Below are 24,224 nucleotides of genomic sequence, written 5' to 3'. Positions count from 1 at the left end.
AACTTACACACAAATAATTGCAAAACCTCCTGTCTGAAGGACTGTGTTACAAACACGTATAGACATATATAAAGCACATCATAACTCTTCCTGTGCAAGGCATCCCTCTAATGAGAATGTTTGCAACCAAAAGGGAACCAAATCATAGTTCTACAAACATCCCTTAGGCCAACAGTGGCAAGAGGCAGCTCCCCCTGCTCCCTTCCAAACTCACACAGTTCTATTATTTCAGGCTCTGTAAGGTGGAACGGGGATCACAGGCTGGGAATCGATTTAAAGTAAGAAACCCCTAAAACCAAAACATAATGTAAAGCAACCAGAAAGTTAATTGTAAACTACTTCAAATGGCTCTACAGCTAAAAGGTTTGCAACCCCCCGGGTTTAACACGAACACCTCACTGACGTCACCACAGTGTCCCACACCCTGCAGTGATTCCCGTGCTGATCTCTCCAGTAAAGCCTCTCACAAAGGTTTTTGACTCAGGACTAGTAATCTATGAGCACTGAGACTGCAACTGGCTAGTAATAATTATTTTCAAAAATTATTTTGCAAAAGGTGTTGATAATAATGGTAATTTACAAGAGAAGCTTCAGTTACAGTCATTTTTCAGTGACATTTGTCTAACAAACTAACTTAAATATTGTAAGACCATGCTATAATCAGTTTATATATTTCTAGTGTCTCTTCATCATAAACAACAATTTAATAGGTTTTTAATTTCTATCACTATATTTATAAAAGAAAGGTTTGTGATAAACCTTACCTGTTATGACTGAGCCATCAGATCCTGGGCCATTTCCCAGTGACTGGAACTCTGTTAAGCTTAAAGCACCAGAACTATCATCACCTAGAGACTGGGAGAGGTCTTGAATGTTCTCCATATCTTGTAGGAACTCTCCAGATAAAGGGCTGTCTATCTCCTCCTCCTCCAAGGGAGTAAGGGGATAGAGCTGGTTTTCAGTGTCCACCATTTTGATCAAGCAGAGCAGTCACTTAAACTTCTTTACACTGGTGAAAGAATAATTAAAAAAAAAATCAGACTATTAATTTTTTTCTAAATACTTCAACCAGTTGCAGCACACTGGATACAGGAATTCTAATCCAACACTGTGGAGTATTATACAACATTCTGTTGCTCTGGAAGCTTTATGCAATATGAATCATCAACAACACAAGGGGAGGGGGGGAATGCCCCAAAAGACTTCAACATGAATGAAAGTTAAGACAAGATCAATCTGTAGATTGTCGTTTCCTCTCCATTGCTGAGAAAAGTTACATACTGTGTTTCTACAAAAGGCACTATGCACTTCCCACCGAAATTTATAGAGAAATAACAAACATCAATATCCCACTCACTCTTCATGAGCAGGAAAAAAATGAGATGCTATCACTAACTTTTCATCTCATACTACAAAGACCTTAGTACGAATCTATTTGCCCAACTTCTTGGAAACAGGATAGTTTTAACTAAAAAAGGAAAATTATTCTGTATCACACAGTGCAGCAAATAAGAATATCTAGAAGACCAATTATGGGACTTTATCTGTGATTCCCAATATCAGTCACAGGCAACAGGTGTGTTTCTGTACCAGCTGTGCTTTTAATGAGAAGCTCCACACACCCTGGCCATGTGTGCTGGCACCAGAACCCCCCGTGCCCTGGGCTGATCCCACAGCGTGGGCAGAGTCAGGAGGGACCCTTCCCTTCTGCCCTCCCAGCTGAGACCCCACTGCAGAGCTGCCTCCAGCCCTGGGGAACAACAGCACAAGGACGTGGAACTGCTGGAGCGAGTCCAGAGGAGGCCACGGAGATGCTCCCAGGGCTGGAGCCCCTCTGCTCTGGAGCCAGGCTGGGAGAGCTGGGGGAGTTCACCTGGAGAAGAGAAGGGTCCAGGGAGACCTGAGAGCCCCTTCCAGGTCCTGAAGGGGCTCCAGGAGAGCTGGAGAGGGACCTCAGACAAGGGACAGAGGGGCAGGACAAGGGGAAATGGCTTCCCACTGCCAGAGGGCAGGGATAGATGGAATACTGGGAAGAAATTCTTCTCTGTGAGGGTGGGGAGGCCCTGGCACAGGTTGCCCAGCTGTGGCTGCCCCATCCCTAGAAGTGTCCAAGGCCAGGTTGGATTCTTTAGGAATGTATGAACACATACCCAAGGAAAGTGGCACATTACTGTAGATAATCTGACAAAGATTTTATGGCTAAGCCTTCTGCAGACATTCAGAACAATGTCTACAATTTCATGAAGACTCAAGATACAGAGACGCTTTGCAGATGAAGAGTCCCTTCCAAAATGGAAAGAAGAAAAGAAAGAAAAGAAAGAAAGAAAAGAAAGAAAGAAAAGGAAAAGAAGGAAAAGAAGGAAAAGAAGGAAAAGAAAGAAAAGAAAGAAAGAAAGAAAAAGAAAGAAAGAAAGAAAGAGAGAGAGAGAGAGAGAGAAAGAAAGAAAGAAAGAAAGAAAGAAAGAAAGAAAGAAAGAAAGAAAGAAAGAAAGAAAGAAAGAAAGAAAGAATAAAAGAAAGAATAAAAGAAAGAAAGAAAGAAAGAAAGAAAGAAAGAAAGAAAGAAAGAAAGAAAGAAAGAAAGAAAGAAAGAAAGAAAGAAAGAAAGAAAGAAAGAAAGAAAGAAAGAAAGAAAGAAAGAAAGAAAGAAAGAAAGAAAGAAAGAAAGAAAGAAGAATCAACTGCAAACACTTATGGTTAACATCAGCTATTATTCTCTGCCAATACGTTCAATCTTGAACACCTCTGTATCATTTCTCTGTTGAGGCAGCATGAATAAGCCCAGTAAACACCTGGAACTAGCTGTGCTGTTTGCTCCTGGTTACCTATCAAAATCCCTGACACTTAAATTGAGAAATGAGAAATCAGTTGTATGTACCTGCGAAAACAAAGTTAAATTGCTATCCCTGAGACGCAGCTATTTTGCGACAAGGGAAAAGCGCAAAGAAACCTCGATGTACATTGGTTTTGTGATGATAGCTGAGAATAACTGTTCTCCAACAATGCAAACGAGACTACCAAATTTGTCTCCCTAAGGCAGCATTAAAAAAAAGGAAGGAAAGAAAGGAAAGGCTTGGGAGCTGAACTCTGAACATGGCAACAGCTGCCTGGTATCGCCCAAAGTGCACCATCCTTTTCCACATTTACAGCCAGTATGTAAAACTCAGCAGCCTTTTGAGCTAAATTTATATAAAAACAACCTAACAGCTAGTGAAACATAAATTAAGTGCTTCTTGTTTTAACTATTACATACCCTTTTGTACTTTCAAACACTACAAGTAAATTACAGCTGCTTAATCATTACAGCTCTTGTCAATGATTAACTGGTACCTGAGCAAGCATAACCATCTCTGAAGACTGTCAAAATATACTCATATTTGCATTACTGAAAAAGTTATAGTTGATTTTTTAAAAAAAAACACAGAAAAACTTTAAATAATATGTCTAGTATTCATGCAGTAAACTGCCTTCTGGCTTCTCTGTGTTTTGGGCATGTTTACACATGTATATGCTTTCATTGGCAGGTTTCACATAATAGGCATTGATCCTTGCTTGTAGGAAAATAAATCTTCTAAAATAAAATGGGTAGTGAGTATGAAGATCATTTAAATAATATTCCCAGAGAGTGTTTTGCTTTACAAAAATCTGTACATGTTACAACAGTAGATGTGGTAGCTGCAGCGTGATGATTCCACTCAAAGATCTACGTCTTTTTTTACAAAAATTCTGTGCCACAAACGTATTCCCAGAGGATTTTCTTAGTTTCCCATATAATACTTTAGTCTCCATAACCCCTTTCCTACCCCAACATAACACATGCACAAAGTAAACTGAAAACAGGAGAACAGAACATAGCAAAATAAGGACACAATTTCATGTAATTATGATGTTAAGGTTAAACAGGCTTTACTGGTGCTCTCTCACATCCTGTGATCTCTGAAATATCTCTTTTTCCAAAAGAAGTCTTTCCCACCACCACACTGCAAATACCCACTGAGTAACTTACCTATAAACCTGAAACAGGTCTCACAGAAATCCCAGTCAGATTATCCCAGAAAAGTACCTAATTGTGCAGCTATCGACTCTTTCCTTCAGTTTTGGAAAGGGATGGAGGGACACTAAATCCCTGGCCCTTCCACATTTAATACTTGCCACAGCAGGGATAATCCCTGTAAGGAAACAAGTCTCTGAGATGCAAAGGTCTCTGGGAAGCAGTGCCAAAGTCTGAACTTACTGCATACACAAATTGATCGTGTAAAGGGCTTGCTTGCAAACACCAAGGTTAAAGTTGAAACAATCATTACCTCCAGGTCACTTGGAGAATGCTGGGGCTGAAAAAACAGCACAAGTAAAACTAGTGATTGCAGTAGATGCTTTTAAAAAAGTTAGGTGAATAGGAAGAGCCCTGAACATGTACACTGCGGGATATTTCCAATGTCTCGATTAAACACATAAAAAACAACTGAAAATAAAATTTGGCACCTAAAATGTCACACTCGGACTTCTATCTGGGAAAGAATGCATATTTTCTTCTCTATCATGCGATGATTCACTTTTCATACTCTGTAACCTTACATACTAGTAATATTTTATATTTTACAAAGTATTAAGAACCTAAGACAAAGAGAATGTACTATGCTCGTGATGAAAAATTTTCACAAGCAACCCCTTCATCAAGACTGCCAGTTCCACACCCCTCTCCTGAAAGAACTCACACTGGAAAACTTTGTCTTTCTTCCCTTTAGGCAGCTGTACTCCAGGATAGCATATGAAATTTCTAAGTACCCTTGCCTTTAAAAGAAATCAAAATTCACATATCCAAATTTTGAAAATCAATAGTAAAACTGTAAAGATAAGACCTTAAAAGCTATGTAAGGAAAATTCTATCAACTTTGATTCGGATTCTCTCCCCAGTCCCATGGCAGGGCAGGGAGCAAGAGGACCTGTGGGGCTCGGTTGCCACCTGGGGCGAAGCCATGACAAAGTGCTAAAAACAAGCTGAGAATATTTCTCTTTTTTTGGTTTTATATCACTTAGCCAAACCCAAGGAAAACTGACTGAGACAGGAAGCTGCGTTTCTTTGGTCCCAGGATTTTCTGTCCCCTTGGATTTTAAAAGACATTGCTTGGTGTGTATTACAGATCAGTGTCTCTGAACAGGACCACTCATCCCCCTTTTAAATGCAGCCTTTCTGCTTTAACTGTTCTGCTGCATTCCAGACCCTTGTGATTACATATTCACAATTTCCTCCAATACTTTCTTTCACGTATGTAACACATTCATTATATATACACTAAATAGTTCTCAAAATTGTTTGTTTTGCCAGGATTACTGTTTGAGATGCAACTAATAACAGGATAGCAACAAAACCATTCAGGAGATAATTAAACTATTTATTTCAAATATCATATCCTCTCACTTTCACACAGATGCAGTTACTAAGGGAGCAAAAATGACAAGGCGGAAATTAATTTTCAGCAAACAGAAATAAGAGAGGGTAATTCACCTCACCTAGTGTCAGACAGCTCACTTAACATGTTTAGGTTGAGAGGAGCTCAATGGAATTTTCAGAGCCATGACTAATCTTCGAGGCCATGATTACATACTAAAGACGTGGTACTTTACAATGAGGTTCCTTTCCTGATCCAGTTCACTGCAGAGCCTTACAAATATTAGTGCTGGCTCTATGGAGGGAGCAGAAATAAGCAGCTGGGGAGAGGGATACACGTGCTGCATGGCCAACGAATAAATGTGCAATTGCAGTCTGAACCTCTCCTGCAGAATGCAGTGATGGGTCTGTAACCCTGGCACTTGCACTGCCTGAAGTAAAGAAGCCAGTGCCTCTTCAGGTCTCTGTGAGAGATGAAAACTGCTTTACAGACCAGACAGCATCTTTATTAGATTAAGTGGTATTATCATCTTTTGACAGGGCCATGGAGGTCAGGATCATGCAGGCTAGTATGGGCACATCCTCCAGATACTCATCATCCTTCCAGCACTAAACTCCCACAAAAACCCAGTAAATAGAGAAGATATGGGCATTTACTCTGAGTTGAAACAACATGCTCCAATGAATAACTAAAATAAAATAATAGATCCAATTCTGGAAACTCAAGCTGAGACTAGAATCTAGCTCAAAAAAAGTCTTCATCTGCTTGTAAAGAATAAAACAACATCCTAGCAGCAAATGGCTTTCTAAGAGAGAATTTTAAATTCAACAAGGCTCTCAAGAACCTGGTAACTAGGAACTCTTTACATTTAAACTGACTTCATATTAGACCGAAAAATATATTTCATCACATTTCATTCACAGCATTAGACTAGTCAGCCTCTAGCAGACAGCTCAACTTCAGATGTAAAGGAAGACCACAGTTCTGGGTTACTGGCACCCTGAGATCTGAAGCCTGTACTTAAATTAGCCCTTGCCATCCCCTTTAACAACAGGAGCCAGATTTGGCTTCATCAGCAATGGGACAGAAAGGTTGTGCAATCTTTGCCTCTGGGCTCCAAGACAAGACTTACAGGTCTAACACCTCAAATCTACACTTATCTGCAGCCATGCTTGCTCTCTTCCATACAAACGGACATCAGATATATCAAACATGGCATCGCTCAAATCTGCATCAAGGTCCTTTTAATAACAGAACTTGAACTCGAGCTCAAATAGGTTCAGGTCTGCACAGAACACCAGTAGGACTTGGAGATTTTTTGGTTGGTTTGACTTTTCCCCCCTCCTCTAAATGTGAGTTTTCATCCAAAGAGTAAATGTTTTGGGGGTTTCTGCAACTGGGAATAGGAAAACTTGACTTTTCTTTCTAGCTGAACTGAAACTAAAGTCAGAAGTAGTTATATGTCAAAGTAAAGCTTTCAAATCTCTTTTAAATCTGTGCCTGCTGAATTCTTTAAAGAGTTGTCTAGTCAGGACTTCAGTATAAGTCAGTAGTAATATTAGTTAACAAACTACAGAATACTACATTAGGGTTATTGGCAACTTATAATGTTCTCCACTTAACTATTTTCTTCAAGAAGTGTTTTTGAAGCTGTCTTTGTTGCACTTTTTTTTTTTTGTACTTGATTGGTTGCTTTGCATTTTTTGAATTTCTGGGCTTTTGTATTTCTTTAACTACATTATAATCCAGTCTGATCTCAGATGATTCAAAAACCAAGCAAACACTGTCAAAGACTTAAGTGGAAAACTTTATGTTAAAGTCTTTCATCTTACTTCAGCTTTAATTGTCCAGATGAATAGAAGTCCTGAAAAAGTGGCAATTTGTAATTGTGTGTCTCTGTTTCCATTTTTATAGTCAATAATGAGCTCTGACACATCATTCAGAATTGACTAGAATCTTAATCTATAAATCTACAGAAAAAAGACACTATGGCTTTAGAAAAAAATCAGCCTGGACAACAGTATGAAGGAAGATTTTTCAATTCATTACATTAGTTGTTAATGCACTTAGAGCAAATATTTGTATTGGAGTTCATAACATCCAATATTTTTGAGGCATGACCATTGAAGAAAGTATTTTATCAACAACAGATTCCAAAAAAAAAAGCAACAAGGATTTCTTTTCTGCAAGAAACTAAGCCATGGCAACATCGTAGTAACAGTATGTTTTTGAGTAGTCTGTGTTCTCTGTCATGTGCTGTCTTTCAAGTTCAGTTCCACCAGTACTTCTCACAGCCCACCAGAGTTTCTAATGAAAACCCTTCACTGTTTTATAAACCTTTATACCTGCAGCACACTCTCCTTTTTTCTTTTCCCCTCTCAAAAGAATCTCCAGGTTTTGTTCTTTATCCAATGCATTTGTCAGTATCTCTTCAAGTCACTGTTAAATTGCACTCAAATTATTCCATACCTGAGGATTCAAATGATTATATATGTGTTAATATATCAGCCTCAGCAGTTTGTGCTCCAAACTTCTACAGACTCTAAATCCTTCGTGACAACACCCTGTGGGCTGTGAGGCTACACTGCTCAGCACGCAGATGCTGAACACTGACATGTGGGGACCACAACTGCTGAGAAGCAAAGATCTGGTACCTCATTCAGGGCTGTTCTCCGTACACATACATCAAAAGCTGGGATTTGATTCACGGTTGATATTTGAACCAAGGTAAGGTCACATTCAGACAAACGTGACATACATGTATTTGCTAGTTGAGCCAAGACCCAAGGTCACGTTGACACAAATGTGTCATCTGAGTATTTGCTATATTTTTACTACCCTGCTGATGAACTCAAAGTTCTTTCACTTTTCCCCATGTATCCCAAAAAATCCTTACTCATTTGTTTGGTGTGTCCCAAAAACTCCTCACTCATTTATTTGAAAGTCACCTCTTTTGCAATACTGTACAAATGTCTGACAAGCTAATTACATTAACCAAGATTCTGAATTGATTAACAGTCAGGGACGCCTCAGCTTCAGAGATTAGTGCTCAGACTGAGGTTATATCTGATTGTATGCTATGGCCAGAATTAGGAGAATTAAGGAAAAGGAACAAACTAAAAACCCCACAAAAATTGTCTTACTGTGTGCACAGATTAGATGCCCTAAACCATTATAATTTTTTTTTCTAAAAATAATACACAAAAGTAAGTTTGAGGGGTGAAGTCAAAGCTGACTGTGACACACTCAGGGTTTACAAACAGCCCACACATTTGTCCCAACATGCTGTTCACTGGGAACCAGATTCTTAAGACTAAACTGGAATGTTGCAATTGTTTCCTTACACATGTGGTTACAGCATCTCAGATTATGAAAAGCGCCTGCTCGACAACTTTCTAACTATACCCTGATATTCTACAGAGACCTCATTTGTTGAAGGATACAGACATTTGAGGGTAAAAGGCAAACAAAAAATGCATGTTAGTGTGGTAACTAAATTATTATCTCCAATATGATCAATTTTTGAAGCAAATAAAATGTAAACCCCTTGCCAAGTCTCCTGCAGAGAACATTTCACTACATGTGGTAAAAATAAACTTCATAGGGTGACAAATTAAAGACATCTGTGCAACTAGAATTGTCGATTAAAATTATAATCTAATACATACAGAGGCAGTGCCAGGCAAAATTTTTGGCCATTTTCCATTAAACGTATTGACTGTGCTGTTACATAAACCTCTCACTCAGAAGTTTTACTTGCTCACATGCTTGATTAAAAAAATAAAAACAAATAAACCAACACACGAATATTTACATGACTGTTCTATCAAGAAAGACGTCATAACTTTTATAAGCATAGCTGTCTAGTAACTCTAACAAATGTGAAATTTCAGACATACTGTTTTTATGAAAAGACATAAAAAACAATTGTCCCTAACTTAGAGTCAAACAAGGCCTTTAATGCACTTTCTGACACTTGATGCTATTTCATCAATCTTTAGGATTCATGTAAATGTATGGATAACTTACAATGAGTTCTTATAAACTAGGAGATAAGAGTCCCTTTTGGTTTATATCTGCAGACTTTTATCTGTGACAGCAATTGGAATATATAGTTCCTAATATCTTATTGGCAGTGCTGTGTTATAAATAAAAATACCTGCCTTCAGTTGAAAATTACAGTAAAATGAAGGATAAGAAATAATCACCCAATCTTTTTTCTTCTGAGCATATTTAATATTTTGGTATGATTTCAATCTTGCTTATTTGACAGAAGAGCAAAGGACTGATCCTGTGAAATAAATACTTCAAATAATACAACCTATTTTAAGGCCACATATTATATTTGGCAGATGCCAAGTAGTTTTGATTTTACTGACCAGCAGTGAAGGTTTTGCAATTGTTTAAACAGCATGATAACAGCTTGAGAGCATCAAGACAGTACCCAAATTTAAAAGGTACCATTCACGGGTGTTTACTACTGCCAGCATTAAAACACTGGGGAAAGGATAAAAAACCCCAAAACTTAAATTAAAACTTTGGGAAGAAGGATAAAAAAGCTTTAATTTCTATTATTTGCTCCCAGAGACACGACATTTCCATACCTCCCTGCTCCCTTCCCCGTGCTGTACTCATGCTGTCCCCTCCCCACAAAGGTGCTGTAGCTGGTTCAGCCTGTGCTGCTGTGGGATCTCCTTGCCTCCTGTGCTGGTTGGCAATAGACAGGCCAAACAGAACAGGTAATTGTTGAATTCCTATTGCATCATTTCCTCAGGAGGCTCAATAATGTGTTTTCCTTTCTTCTGCCATGCCACCAACTTCCATAACAATTCAGGGACTTTAATGCCTTTGCAGCCATTACTGCTTTCTCTAATTTGACAAGACTTGCAGGTTTAGTGTTATTGGGTGGAGGGAGAGGACAGCAGACTATTCTGCATATACCTGACAGGTAACTAGTCCAAAAGACACAAGAAAACAACCCTGGAAACAGCTTTCAGTAAAGAGGTTTTGGAGCTTAACTCTCTTCCAAGAGAAATCTGGACTTTTGCCTTCTCCCCCCCACCTCCTTTTTTCCCAGTTTATTTTCAGTATGTGCTTTATACTAGGTTTTGTAGAACACATAAGTGCTCAATAGGTGCCTGAAATTACGTCAGTACTTGGATTATTCTACAATTTTCCAGACTTGGAACTCACTTGGACTCCTAATCACATACTTTATTAAGAAAAAGATAATTGGGCTGTCCTTGAAACAGTGGTTAAATATTCACTTTGGCTGAAGATTTCTAACCCATGAGTAAAAATACTCATCTTAATGGCAACATTCTTCCTGAATAAAGAGCTATTGTTTTGGAACGAAACTTTTAAATCTAAAAGGAGGGGGGAGGGGGGAAAGAAAAAGATAAATTAAAATTACTTAATGCAAAAGGCTGAAAGATGAGTCTGGTTTGTTTAGCATATCGATCTAAGATTGTGAAAAGTTTCACTTGAGTCCTACTGCCTTTTAATGATAGCTTAGGCCCTGCAACTCCCCATTAGTCTACCTATTCAGATATAACTTCTCCACCTGACAAACTCCCAAACACTGCGACCCTGATCTCATTACACAGGTCATGCTTAGCAAAACTGAAATACAAAAGCCCACAGATTTGCATCTGTACCTGTTCCTGCAACAGCTCTCTACTTACGACCAGCATGCCTTTAAAAGGGACATGAAGTCTCTTAGTTTTTTCTATTTGTTTACAGCTTAAATTTCTACATCTAAGCTTGGGCTCCTTCTTGTTTTGGCTCAGGACAAAGTCCAGTTACTTTGGTGTTTCATGTTGCAACTTTCATTTCAAAGACCAATAACAACAAAAAATATCTTTCTACCCCAAGAGTGCCCCCCTTTCCCTCTCCCGATCCCAAACCTCAGGTTACACTACGGGCTTTCCCTGGCATACTCCTTTCCAATACTGTTTCATCAGCCATATCAGCCCATCCCCAAATCACCTCTTTCACCCCCTCGGGCCCTGCAGTCTCCCACCCCAGCTCCTCCAGCGTCTGCACAGCTGCACCCGCCTCACCATCTGCAGCCCCCTGCATGATTCATCACCCACCATAACAGACCAGGATTATTCACTATTTGAAAAGCAACAGAGCAATTTACATCTGTTTCTGGAAGAGATTCAAGAAGCCTGAATTCGCCTTCTTAGCAGAGAACACCACCACTGTGTATTTTCAGTGGTTTTATTTCAGTGATAAACTCTATTCCCTTGCCCAGACATAACAACATGACTGATGTGATAAACTAAATTCAGCTTAACAGAAGAATTTATATCCTATGAAAAAGAATGACCCTTAGACAAGGTATTACAGATTTAGGCCCCTTCTGCTTGCCAGTGTCTTTTTGCTAGAGTGATTCCAATGGACTAGCTTTCATACTCTTCTACTAGCACAAAAAATCTAATGTCTTCTATAAACAGCACCTGGAGTTGTGTAGTTTATTTACTCTTCATTATGCTACTATTTCACTCGCTCCTTCAAACTATTTTTACAGGCTCTTGTTGCTCAGTTATTACACTTAAATAAATACACAAATAAAACCTGCTAAAAATAATCTAACTTCAATTTAATGCCATGCCACAACTCAGAGGACGCAAAGTGGAATGAGAAACAAAATTATTTCACCTTTTGTTTTGTTTGTTTTTTGTTTGGGATTTTTTTTGTTATGACAAAGGCCTTCAGTTTTAGTCTGATAAACCAGACACCCCTACCTTTAAAAGTTTTTCTTTGTGATAAATGTATCACACAAAAACAAAGTTTACATTGAATTAGCATTGCTGACAAGAGCCTTGGCAACTAGCATGAATGCAATTAATCTACATTTTTTGGCAAATGGACATCATGTACTTGTACTTGCAAGCTCCTGACATGACAGATAGAGGATATTCTTGGGACACATGACTTCACAGCTCTAAATCAGGTCACTCTCTACAGTATGGAGATCACAAGCCTCACGCTCCTGCGAGATCCAAAAGTGTTAAAATATAAGCAATTATTTTCCTGCCATTATTTTCCTGCCTCATCCTTCACACGACACAAAGGGTGCCTGGTTACCAATTCAACAGCAATACCAGCATTGCCACCCCAACTCCTTTAACTGAGGAAGCATCTGAATTGCAGAAAGGTGGAACTAAAACATGAGTCCAGGGAAACAGCTAGGATAAGAAAGCCTGTTTAAAAAGCAATATATGTACTTTCATATTCTAGTTTTACTTCACTTTGTAAGGCATTTTAGCTGGCTTGAACCAGACTCTGAAAGAGCAGTTATAGGGACACAGCATGCATTTCTCTGCAGAGCCAAACCGAGCCATTGGTTGCAAAATAAAGGTACTTTGACAAGCTTAAGTAACATAATAGCTCCCTCAAATCACAAGGATATCTCTTCCACAAGTCCCCGCACCTTCCCTCTCACTCCCTCCTTCCCAGTCACGCCACCCCCGGGTGCCTGCGCTGGCTCCCGCCCTTGGCCACCCCTGCAATAGTAAGGGAGCCCAGAGCAGGGCCAAGCCGTGTGTCAGCGTCCTCCGGGACACCACCCTGGACACACCAGCCTGGCTCACTGCCAGGGAAACGCCAGGCCAGGAGCACAGCGCTAGGCCTTGGAGCCGGGGGCAGCCGCTCTGTCCGGGGAGGAGCACGGCTGCGTCCCAGCCATCGGGCTGCTCCAGCTCCCGAGAACAGTCCCTGGCACGGCTTATTCCCCAGTGCAGACACAGCACCAGTGAAACAATTCCGTTTACTAAGTGTAACGCAGGAAAACTATAAACAACCAGAGATGGTTGAACAGACCCACTGAGGGGCTGCAAAAAGAATAGACAGAAACATACGGATGGTGGTAGGGAAGAAGGGGCCTAGATCAGATCCATCATGCTCTGTAACCACATTTGTAGCTGTAGCCTGTATCTCCAGGGCTATCAGGAACAACAGAGAAAGAAGACATCCTATTTTCTGTCCTTTTTACATTTAAGTGTTCATTCATACACAAACCCCCCCCTTGCCATGTAAAAGAGAAATTGAATGAAAGCTGCAAACCGAACAATTTGTATTCTTAAAGGCTAATCACTTGTACATTTCCACAGGATTTATTACAGGATTTATAATCTTGAGAAAACGCAACTCCTTGTAAATTCACCTGGAATTACGGCAGCTCAGTATGCTGAAAATCAGGTGCCCAAAACATCCATTTAAGTTCAACATTTGACAGCGGTTTGAAAACATGGACATGTTTATGTGCAGTTATGTCTGTGTGGAAGCACAGAACACAAAATGTACAGCTACTGCTTTTTTTCAAAGGTTGTATCCCGTGCTGCTTGTCTCTTACTTACATAGGTGCCAAAGCTTGCTACCCAATTTGATCAGACTAGCCTGCTTAACTGCACACAGCAGTCTTTTATCCTGAAGGAGGCAAGAATAAATTTCACTGTATAGATATATCTTGTAATCTTCCCCTGAAAATTGCCAACGAGCCAACAACAGTCACTATGATCTGTGGGCTGCAATAATTTTAACACCAGAGTAAGTGCATTCATGGACAGCCATGCTGGAGCATTCCCCAGCCCTTGGACAGAAATCCACTAGGCACTGCCTGCTAATGAACACAGGAGCCTCCAAAGAAGTCTCTTGACTTCTCCCTCATACACGTCCTCCCCCTTGCACGTGTTGAATAAAGATGGGGGGGTGTTTTGTTTAATGGGACCCTGCCCCAGGACTCCAGTGTTAGGTACTTTATACCATTCTTGCTGAAGCAGTAACACCAACAGCAGGTTAGGAGATATCCTCACTAATTCAAGTCTTCACTTTCAGATAGGTGTTGCAAATCGACAGAAGTTCTTCTTACCTTCTGAACATTCACATTCAGTGGTTTGTCCTGTGATTTGTTATATCAATCATTTCCAATAAATAATTATTTACAACAGAACAGGCATGTAGCACTTATTTGTGTTACAAAAAAAAAAAAAAAAGGAAAAGAATGGCAATACAAGCCTATATGCAGATAACAGTATTTACTCAGTGTAACAGTGCTGGATGCATGGATATATACAACAAAACAGTAATCCTGCCTCCAAACCTTAATCACAGGCTGTGGAATAGTTTCAAATAATCAATTTTTATTTTATTATACTTTTTTTTGTAAGTTATACTTTTTTGTAAGTAAGTTATTATGGCACCATTTTCTAATGTAAAATACATCAAACTCTAAACTATCCATAACGATACATTCTCTCAGCTCTAGGATATTATACACTCACAGATGAGTAAGGCGTTACTCAACCTGCACTTAATTTGCACACCAAACAGCATCTCTGGTTTCCTTCTATGTACTTATCAACAAACTGAAAACAAACTGATGAGATACCAAATCATGAAATATGAAAATATTGGACGAACTCACTTTCACATATGCATCTGCCTGGAAACAACTTCAGTAGCTGCTCACTCCTCTGAGTTCCTCAAGGCAGACACATTTTTGAACAAGTTTCTTTTACTATTTGGAAAGATTGAGTAATTTCTCAGTTTATATATTTTGTAAAAGCCATGATAGTACATCAGCATTTCTAGAAAGGAATGTGTAATTTGCCAAACGCTTGCCACTCTACTCTTAGTGTTTCCACAGGCATGAGACAAATTGAACTTAAACCAATAAATTTAGAGGAATATCATACCAAAGAACAAACTCTGCCTCTTTGGTAATTTGCATCTTTCCAAAGGAAAAACAATTTCAACCCCACGTGCATTTTAAGACACAGCAAAGACCCACACAGCTACTCATGTAACAACTCAAGCCTCAGTCAGGACTGGAATGCCAATGAGTTGTATTTTATAATTTGAGTTGTATTTTATAATTCGTATTAATCTGTGCACAAGAAGCCCTTCACTGGACACAGAAATTACACTTCCTAGATATTTAAAGACACATGCAATGCACTTATAAATAAATACTGTTTCATAAGCAGAAACTATGAGAACTGGTATGAGGAAGTGGAGTCAGACTTGGCAACATCTCAATGCCACATGCAATCCGGCCACACAACAATCTTCTCATAACAATTCAATGTTTTTATTACATGCCAAATATCACACTCTTTGAGAGACTTTAGTTTTATTTTGATGATTTAGAGCCTAACCCAACCAGATAAGTACTTTTTAATTCAGTGAAAAAATCAGCATTCTACTTCTTAACAAGTTGTTCAATATTTGACAGTGAAATCCTGATCACTCTACTTCTAAAATATTAAGAATTCAGAATTCTACTGACTACTGCCTAAGACAGTAGTAGATATCAGAATGTAAGGAAGTTTTACTTTCTCCTGATTGTGCTACTACTTTCTGTTTATCAATTATTTATTGGCACTACTTGCTCAGGTTTCTCTCCTTGTCAGTTGACTATGTGTTAATCGCTCTTGACAGAGATTCCACCCTAAATGTTTGTTCTTCCCTAGCTGTTCAAGAGCAATGCTAGGATAGCCCCCAGCCCACATATGTACTCACCACTTCAGGCAGCATCTTGCAAGGTGGTAACAGAAGTTGTTTCCTGGAATCTGTTCCCTTTCCATTTCATGTGCACATTGGTGATAACAAGTGGTTCTTCATCAATAAAAAGTGGCTGACATCCTTTCTTAAAAAAATAAAAATAGTCAACAAAATTTTCCAAAGCTTACTATTCTGATTTTATATTGATATGATGTAATTTAAAGCTTTTAAAAAATATTCCTTAATGCTTCTTCAGGAAATAAATGCTGTCATTTCACTTAGGCTAAAATATTTTAAATGACTGAGGCTTTTAATATGTCACTGGTTTTACAGTAGGACCACACTGACATCTAGCCAACTAGGGAATATGACTGGTATATCCCAATATCATTCTGACCTTTTTAGTTCATACTGGAAAAATTCAAAACCACTCAACTATAGTGACAACACTATAGTGACAGCTCTGGGCTATTTTAATTATCTGTTATAAAGCAAAATACTTTTACTAATAAGGAGTATTCCCATAAATGTCCAAGTCTTTCAATGGACAAACTTATGGTTTCCAAGGTGCATAAGATGCTTTTGCAGTTGGCCTTTAAGTACCATTTACACGCCAAAGGTACAGATTTTGCTTTTATATACATTACAAGGCCCACTAAAAACAACAGAAACTATACATACCTCTAAAATTCAAAAAAATTAAAAGATTTGGGGAGATTGTGAAAAAGTAGTCAGATTAAAGGAAAAAGAAAGTTAAAATTCCAAAAATCTTTAAGAAAGTATGCTTGAACATATAATAAATATGAATTAATTTATTTTCCAAGACAAGTATGGTGTCCTCTTTTTTTTCCCCTTGCAAAAATTTGCAAGAGAAACAGAACTCGAATCTCAGCAGGAAAACTACAACAAGCTAAAGAGAAAAATAGTGCTGTTTGCCATTTTAAAGTACAAGCTGTTCTAAAAAAAAATACTAAGAAAAATCCCATTGCCCTCCTTGTCCACCTTGGGACAACAGTGAGCACTATAATCCATATTCTAGAACAAGCTAAATACCTTAGGTCATATATCTACTCTCCTGTAGGACATAATTGGCTCTAGCATTTTTATAACACTCCACACATGAAATATTAAAAGCATAACTGGACGAAATCACAACTGAAATGTAACCCTCTCTTCATGGTTTAAAAACTCATGATAGCCTTTTTGAAGACTACAGGATTAATAGAAAATTAAGACCTTAAAGAACCACTGAAAAGCAAGTGACAAAACCACCGGGTGTTTAGGATGTGCAGGTTTGCAGTAGGTAGCCAAAATTCTCTGTGCACCTGACTGCAGAGGATGACAGTGAATATAAAGTAGCAAAAGATTGGTAAGAATTTTTTTTTTTTTTTTTTGACCATACCAAGAGTTCCTTTCAAACATGGGAAAAGCGAGGGCGCATGCTGTCTGCACAGTTCCACAAACCTCTGGTAAGGTCTACACACCCTCATCCTTCCAAAACACCACATCAGGTTACTCAAAATCCCCAAACTGGCCACTAAATTAACTGGGAGCCGATGGCCACTTGGCAGCTCATGCCAACTAACAAAGGTTATGGCACTGGTTTAGCTTTGAGCAGACGTGTGACCACATCACATGAACCACAACTGCCCTCAGTTCCAACACGAGACCAGGTATCCTCAGTGCTCAGTTAGGGATTCAGAATTCATAAACAAACCAGTTTGTATAGCAGATCGGTTTGGCTGCCTGCAAAGCAAATATCTAAAAGTGATCAGTGCGAGATGCCAGTGAGAAAATCTGTGCATATTCTGTAAAACAAGTGCAGTTTGACCACCGCTTTCCTTCGCAACAAAACTTGTGTGGCGCCTCTATTAGTGCAGTACTACTAAAACATCCAATGCCACCAAAGTGCCAGAATTATCGTTCCAGATAATCCTGTCTGACAAATCCTGTACTCACACTGCTTCCCTCAGAGACCTTAGGAACAGCTACCCGTGTCACCCAGACTGTGCCAACCTTCATATAAATACAGTGCGTTTTCGCACTCTTTTCCACTAGCACTTCTGGAATGCTTTCTGAAAAGCAAGTGGCCAGCCCCGGGGGGACAACAAAGAACTCACCAAACCGCAGAGCCCCGGAGGCGCTGCCCGTGCCCCACTCCTCACTCCCAAGGCAGAGGGGCTTCCCTCCGAGCAGCCGACCGGGAACAGCACAACCCGCCCGGCCCAGCCAAGCGAACAGCGGGAACCTCCAGGCTCCTACTTTGTGCCCAGTGCCGAGTTCATTCCAGGTTAAGGACAACCCAGATGTGCCCCATTTAGGACACATGACAGTTGCCAAGCAGCACCCTGTGTGACGGGGGCACCACCCCTCCTGCCGTTCCCCGCTCCCCCCGGGGTTCCCAGGCTGGCTCTTTACCTCCGCCCGCCCTCCTGCGCTGGGCCGGCTCTGCCCGTCCCGCAGCCCCTGGGCCCGGCCCCCACCGCTGGCGGCCGGCGCCGAGCGAGCGCGCAGCATGAGCCGCTACAGCATCTCCCCGGGCCGGCTACCTCCGCCCGCTGCCTCTGCCGCTCCGCCGAGGGCTTCGCACCGCAGGGCGAGGGAGATAAGGAGCAGCGAATAGCGAGGGAGGGGAGGAGAAGAGAGGACAGGTCATTAGCAAAGTCGCCGCCGCGTTAGCGAGGCGGGGCCGTCACCAGCCCCGGGCGGGCGCTCCCGCCTCCTCCCCGGAGCCCCGCGGGACTCGGGCGCGGCAGGGCGGGGGGCGCCCCCAGGGCAGTACCGTGCATCGCTGCCGGCCCGCGGACTGCGCTGCGCGGGGCCGGGCGGGCACAGCCGCGTCCCCGGTTGGCGGCGGGGCGGGATCGGGATCGGGAACACCGGGGGAGCGGCCCGTGACAGGTCCCGGAAGTGAGGTCAGCACACACCTCCCGCCGCGGCCGAGCGCCATTGGCGGGGCGGGAACGGCCCCGCTCAGTCCTCACACAGTCCTCAGCCCCCTCACACTCATCTCAGTCCTCACTCCCCTTCACAGTCCTCACTCCCCCTCACAGTCCTCAGCCCCCTCACATCCATCTCAGTCCTCAGACCCCTCACACCTCCTCACAGTTCTGCCTTCTCCCTCCCCTCACACCCTCCCCTCAGACCCCCTCAGACATTGCCTAAAATGAAAGAAAAGAACCCTCACCCCTCACTCACCTCACATCCCACTGGCCTTGGGTCCCTCTGCGCCCCCGCAGCTTCACCAAGATCCGGGACGAAGGGAGGCAAAGCCTGAGGCACCAAGTCTTTCCATCAAGTGTGTGCCCACCTGCGTGAGGGCAAGCACGGGGGGACCCATCGCTACACAAAAACACTGCTGGCTCTCCAAAATCATGGAAGTGCGTGTTTGCCTTCCCGTTTGCACTTTGTTCAGGGAAAAAAATCCCCCCAAAAACAAACCTAAAAGAGAACTCACTTTATCACTGACCTGAGTAGTCAATGGTAGAGTGCCGAAGGTGAAACATGACTCGCTTCCCATGTTTCTAATGGGAAGTTGATTGAGGCCCAGAAGGGAAAGGAGAGCACTGTCCTGAGGGCTTGGCCCCTTCTGCAGTGAGCACCACACTAAATTCCACAAATGTCTCATAAATTTAAGCACGTGGCCCCTGGACACCAGAGCAGTCAGTGCAGGAACAACAGTAACAGAGAGGCTCAAAAACCCCAAAAGCAGGGCTCATACCAACCAGCAAAAGGCAACATTCACCCCAGAAAACAAAGCTAATGAAAGCCCTCACATTTATTTTAACCTTTTTAAGACTGTTTCAAGCTGGTTCTGGTCACAGTCCAACTTCTCAATCACTAGTGCTCCTCCAAGGTCTGCTCCAAGCCGGGCCAACACCCAGTGCCACAAGAATCAGTTGATTTAGTAGCTAAATTCCCAATTTTAACACCTACGTATTTCCTCTGTGTGTAGCAGAGATCAGCTGATAACAAGGATCAGGGACTATTTCCATTAAAGATCTTATCTGAGAAGACAAGTTTTTCATTCAGTTTGGCTCCTTCCTTCCAACCTGTTTCCCCTCTCGTGTGGGCAAGGAAGCTGTGGAGACAGAGGACATTTTGTGTGAATTTCCATACTGAACTTTCAGATTGGGTTTAGGAGGTCTGTTTGCAAGCATGCTTGTATTGCTGGTTGCTGAGGTGACGTGGTACAAGCGCTGCAGTACAATTCCCCAAAGTAAGATCTTGGTATGGATGCAGGCTTTTGCCTCGGGAATATACACGTTCTGATGGATTCACTACTGTTGCCAGTGAGAGGCTTGCCAGGCTGTCTGAGCTTTATGCTAGCTGTTGAGCTCATCTTGTCCTGACTCACGCACAAGCACGTCCTGGAGGCAGTAAAAGCACAAAATATTTATTGGAATTTAAAATGAGCTGTGGGCTTCTCATCCCACACCAAATGTGTAGCAACCTCCATCTACAGCATGGTCAGCAGGGAGGGTTGTGTTACCCAGACATGGAAGAGAGCTTTCCTAATCCCTGCATTGGAAGTGTTTCTTCCGAAGAATTTGGATACTTTTTGTTGATAAAAATGGCTGATGTTGCAGAAAGCATCTGTAGTGAAGGAGTAGAATCTATTCTGCACTTAAAATATTTACACGGGAGACTCTAATGATTCCTTTTTTTCCTGAAAGAGCTTTTAAAGTGTAGGTTACCGACTAGATTGTGTAAATTTGTATCACAGTTCGAATCTTAATGACATACTAAATATCATAAATATCCATTAGCTATTTAAATGTGCAAGCTTTTAGAAATCACAAATTAGATTGCTTACTAGGCTTTTAGCTGGAATAATATTTAATTAGTGTTATATTCTATTAATATGCAATCACCTTATTGTTATTGCCTAACAACTCGACGGTTGTGAAACAAGCAGTCAGATTTGTGCAGTTGTTGATTTTCCGTCTTTCCAGTAGCCAGTTGGAAACAAATTCTGTGGGAGCAGATGAGCAGATCCAGTCAGCACAGACTCATTCAGAAGCCTGGGAGAGAGACTACACCAGGAAAAACTGTCAGCGCCTTCGTCACCTCCTCCAGCTACAGGTAAAACACAGGAAGTCGGCTGACCCTGCGCTCCGATGTTCGCTGGGGTTTCTCTTGCTGATTTGATGACAAAGGTTTTAGCAGACAGTGGGGCCTTGCTTATGCTGAGTCATCACGAAAGACTTTCCCAAGAAGGTGGATTCAGCTACAGAGCCTTCCCATTTGGGTATTTGTATGAACAGGCACTGCAGGCACCTAGTCCTGTAGCCAGCCCTTTATCAGCTGAAACAGCAGATATACAGCTCTGTTTCTCCTTGAGTGATCATTGAAGTTTTACAGAGCTAACATTTGCTAAGTGAAAATTAATTTAATACCACTGAATTACTCTTCTTAAATGAGTAGAAGAGGCTGGACCATCACAAGGCAACAAGTTTTATGAACAGAGGCCACTAGCAGAAGTCTAGAAAACTATCCAAGTGTAATTTATATCTTTTTAAATATAATTTTGTGCACACCGAATCCTGCCCATTTATGCCTGGTCAAAATATGTCAAAGCCAAAAGTCCCATGTGATAAGGAACAGGGGATGGTTACTTCTGAATTATTTAATATAGACTGTATGCAAATTATCGTTAAAAGAGCAATTCTCGCTCACCAGACCAACCTCCTTAAAAAAACCCAACAGCCAAGAAAACTGTTGGATGGAGGAGATCTGTGAGATGTATCCAACCCTGAGCTTTCCTTACGAAGTTCTGCCCCAGTGGAGCAGTTTGGGTACAGAAATATCTGTGCTGCTTTGCTTGGCTGTTGGTTTTAGGGCACGCTGAATTTGGAGGTTGTTTTTTTTTCAGATGCACATCTCTCTCCTGGATTAGAACAAAGCTTTAAGGCTAAAAGTGATAAATGAAAACATTTAGATAAATCACATGAGGCTCACCAGCCTCATTTTAATATGACAGGTTTTGGATGGAACCAGGATGCAAGTTACAGGTTTACACAAGTCTAGTGTTCTGCAAAACTATTTAGGCATTCCTTTTTTTTTTTTTTTTTTTTTTTTTTTTAAACCTAATAGATTATATTTCCCAACAAAAGAAGTTAGAGATATTTACCATGCCATCCCATCAGTATAAGGTATAGACTCAGTCACTCAGATAACTTCTATCTGTATTTGTAAGTTACTTCACTCATTACTTTTCCCTTATTTGTCAGAGTGTCAAGATCAAACATTCTGGGTGTCCATAAATCTCTTCCTGTGTCAAAAAGCCTTCAGAACAGTTGCATGTAAGATCATGGTGCTTTAAACTCATTAACGCTTCCTAAGCCAGAATGCTTGGCATTCCTCTCATTGCTCTTCTGGAGGAACCAGAGGGGAAATGAGTGACTTGAAAACAGTTCATGGGGAATAAGCAATTACTCTTGAAACTCAGCTGTGGCTTTTCTTCTCCAAATTTGCCTAACCTTCTCATCTGAATCATTTCTTCCTCCAGTGTAAGATTCCTTTTCTATATGTTTCCTTTGTGCTGGACACTACATTACCATATTCTGCAGGTTTCAGCAGATTTATTTGTGGCGTTTGGTTTTTGTCTCTGAGAACTGCTAAAAACCAGTTAATATAATAAATAATATAATAAATTACACGTTTTTAGAAAACAAGTCACTGCTTGGTATCTTGAACTGGATAGAAATGTTGTTATTCTGTTACTGTGGTTGACTGCTTCTTCCTTCCCTCCTTCCTTCCTTCCATGCACAGGATACTTGCCACAATGTGACTGAAAGGATAACAGTTGCCTCCTATTTTGAAGTTTTTTTTCTATTATCCGAGGAAATAGATGCACTCTTGATTTAATTGCTTAATGCATTTTAATGTGTTGATCCCTGTATTTCACGTCCTTTAAACTGAGTACTATTTGAATGTTTTGATTTCAAAGAAAGAGTTTCTTTCCTCATCCAGGCTTCTCGCTGGTTCTTACTTCTGTTGGCTCAATGAAGTCTTCATTGCCCCTTTTCCCCCAGTCTCAGTTTCCCATTCAGTGTTTTCTCTGTCTCAACTGAGATTCTCTTGGGCAATATCCTTAAAATCTGTCCCTGTTGTCCCCACCATAACTGTGATTCATGATCTTAGTCATGAGCTGACTATTGCAACATATCTTTTGGCCTTCATTCTTCCCCCTCTCCAGCCAAAGCTATCTTTCACTGACCCCTCTCAAGTCTCTTTACTATTTACGTCAGCTCTACCCCCTTTGATGTCTGTTTCCAATTTCCAGCCCTTCTTTCCTGTAACACCTGTGTGCTCTCTCCTCTAATAATCCTGCAGAAAACCTGCCCTCTCCCTGCAGAGCTTGTATGTGAGCATGACCCAGGGGAACACAGAAGCAAGACAGAATGTTTGGTGGATCATGTCTCTTAATACAATTATTAGCAACTTCTTGGTTTTCTCTTAAAAGTGTCCTCCTCTATCTCCCTGCAGTGTGTATGTGTTCCCTCACATGGCTCGATCAGATTAAGCCATCACTGGTAAATCCTCCCAGCATACTCCCAGCAATGCTTATCTACTCTTGTCTGGCTTTAGTTGTAGCCTTAATGAAAGTTTCAGAAGTTTCTGTTTATGCACATTTCAAGAAGGAATTGCTGTGAAAACGTCAGCTCGCTGCGATCTCACTTCTTCGTAAATAATTCAGTCCAAGTGCAGAAATTAAAACTGACGTTGCAGCTTCTGTTTGCCTCCATACTCTGCACACCTCAGGCCAAGTTCTTCATGCTCCAGAGGTGTGAGCACATCTGTTTAGGAGGGAGATTGCAGTGATGTTACATGCTGTGTTGCTGCCAGAGCACCCAAAGGGAGTCAGTGCGAATCAAGTGCTTTTGTGCTCGTTCTGGTGCAAAGTCCGGTGGCTCCCGAAGGCGAGTTCAAAGCTAAGCTGCTTTGCTTTGGATTGAGGCAGTTAAAGGAAAGGACACGTTGCTGCTGTGTCCAGAGTGGTAGCACGTGGCACTGGTGCAGTGTGTATGCTCCAGTGCATTTTCCAGAGCTCATCTGGTCAGTTTTGCAGTCCTCCAGGATTCTTAACACAAGCGGTTCCTTTTCCTTGCACTCACTTGTACTACTTACCCCCAGAGGAAGGGCAAGTATTGTCAAGTAAAAATGTGGAGTTTGGGTGCTTAGGGTATGCAAATGTGAGACTTAGTCAAAGCAATTAGCTGAGTAACTATTCAGCTTCAATTGTTTTCCTACCCTGTTTCCAGGCTGTGACTAACACTCGCAGTGATACACACCCAGCCTTTTCCAGCATTCACAACC

The 24,224-nt window shown here is 41.2% G+C and overlaps 1 protein-coding gene across 5 annotated transcripts in view; it reads right to left on the bottom strand.

Moving 5' to 3' along the window:
* Positions 1-19,316, bottom strand: part of PPARA (peroxisome proliferator activated receptor alpha) — a 31,156-nt gene extending 11,840 nt beyond the window's left edge. The window contains exons 1-3 of one of the 5 annotated variants that reach the window (XM_027901180.1): positions 19,101-19,316; positions 15,921-16,043; positions 765-1,009 (exon numbers count right to left, since the gene is read on the bottom strand). In XM_027901180.1, the coding sequence (XP_027756981.1) occupies positions 765-972 (208 nt within the window). In that variant the 5' untranslated portion in view covers positions 973-1,009; positions 15,921-16,043; positions 19,101-19,316. Of the gene's footprint in view, positions 1-764; positions 1,010-4,006; positions 4,209-15,920; positions 16,048-18,320; positions 18,403-19,100 lie in introns of those variants that run through there. The other 4 variants (XM_027901178.1, XM_027901179.1, XM_027901181.1 and 1 more) reach the window with 4 other exon arrangements.
* Positions 19,317-24,224: the final 4,908 nt, after the last annotated feature.

Source organism: Empidonax traillii, unplaced genomic scaffold (assembly GCF_003031625.1).
Source record: "Empidonax traillii isolate 1590-97213 ecotype Southwest subspecies unplaced genomic scaffold, ASM303162v1 scaffold765:size308305, whole genome shotgun sequence".
NCBI lineage: Eukaryota > Metazoa > Chordata > Aves > Passeriformes > Tyrannidae > Empidonax > Empidonax traillii.
Note: the sequence above shows the minus strand (reverse complement) of the source record. Positions and strands in the feature narration are given on the sequence as shown.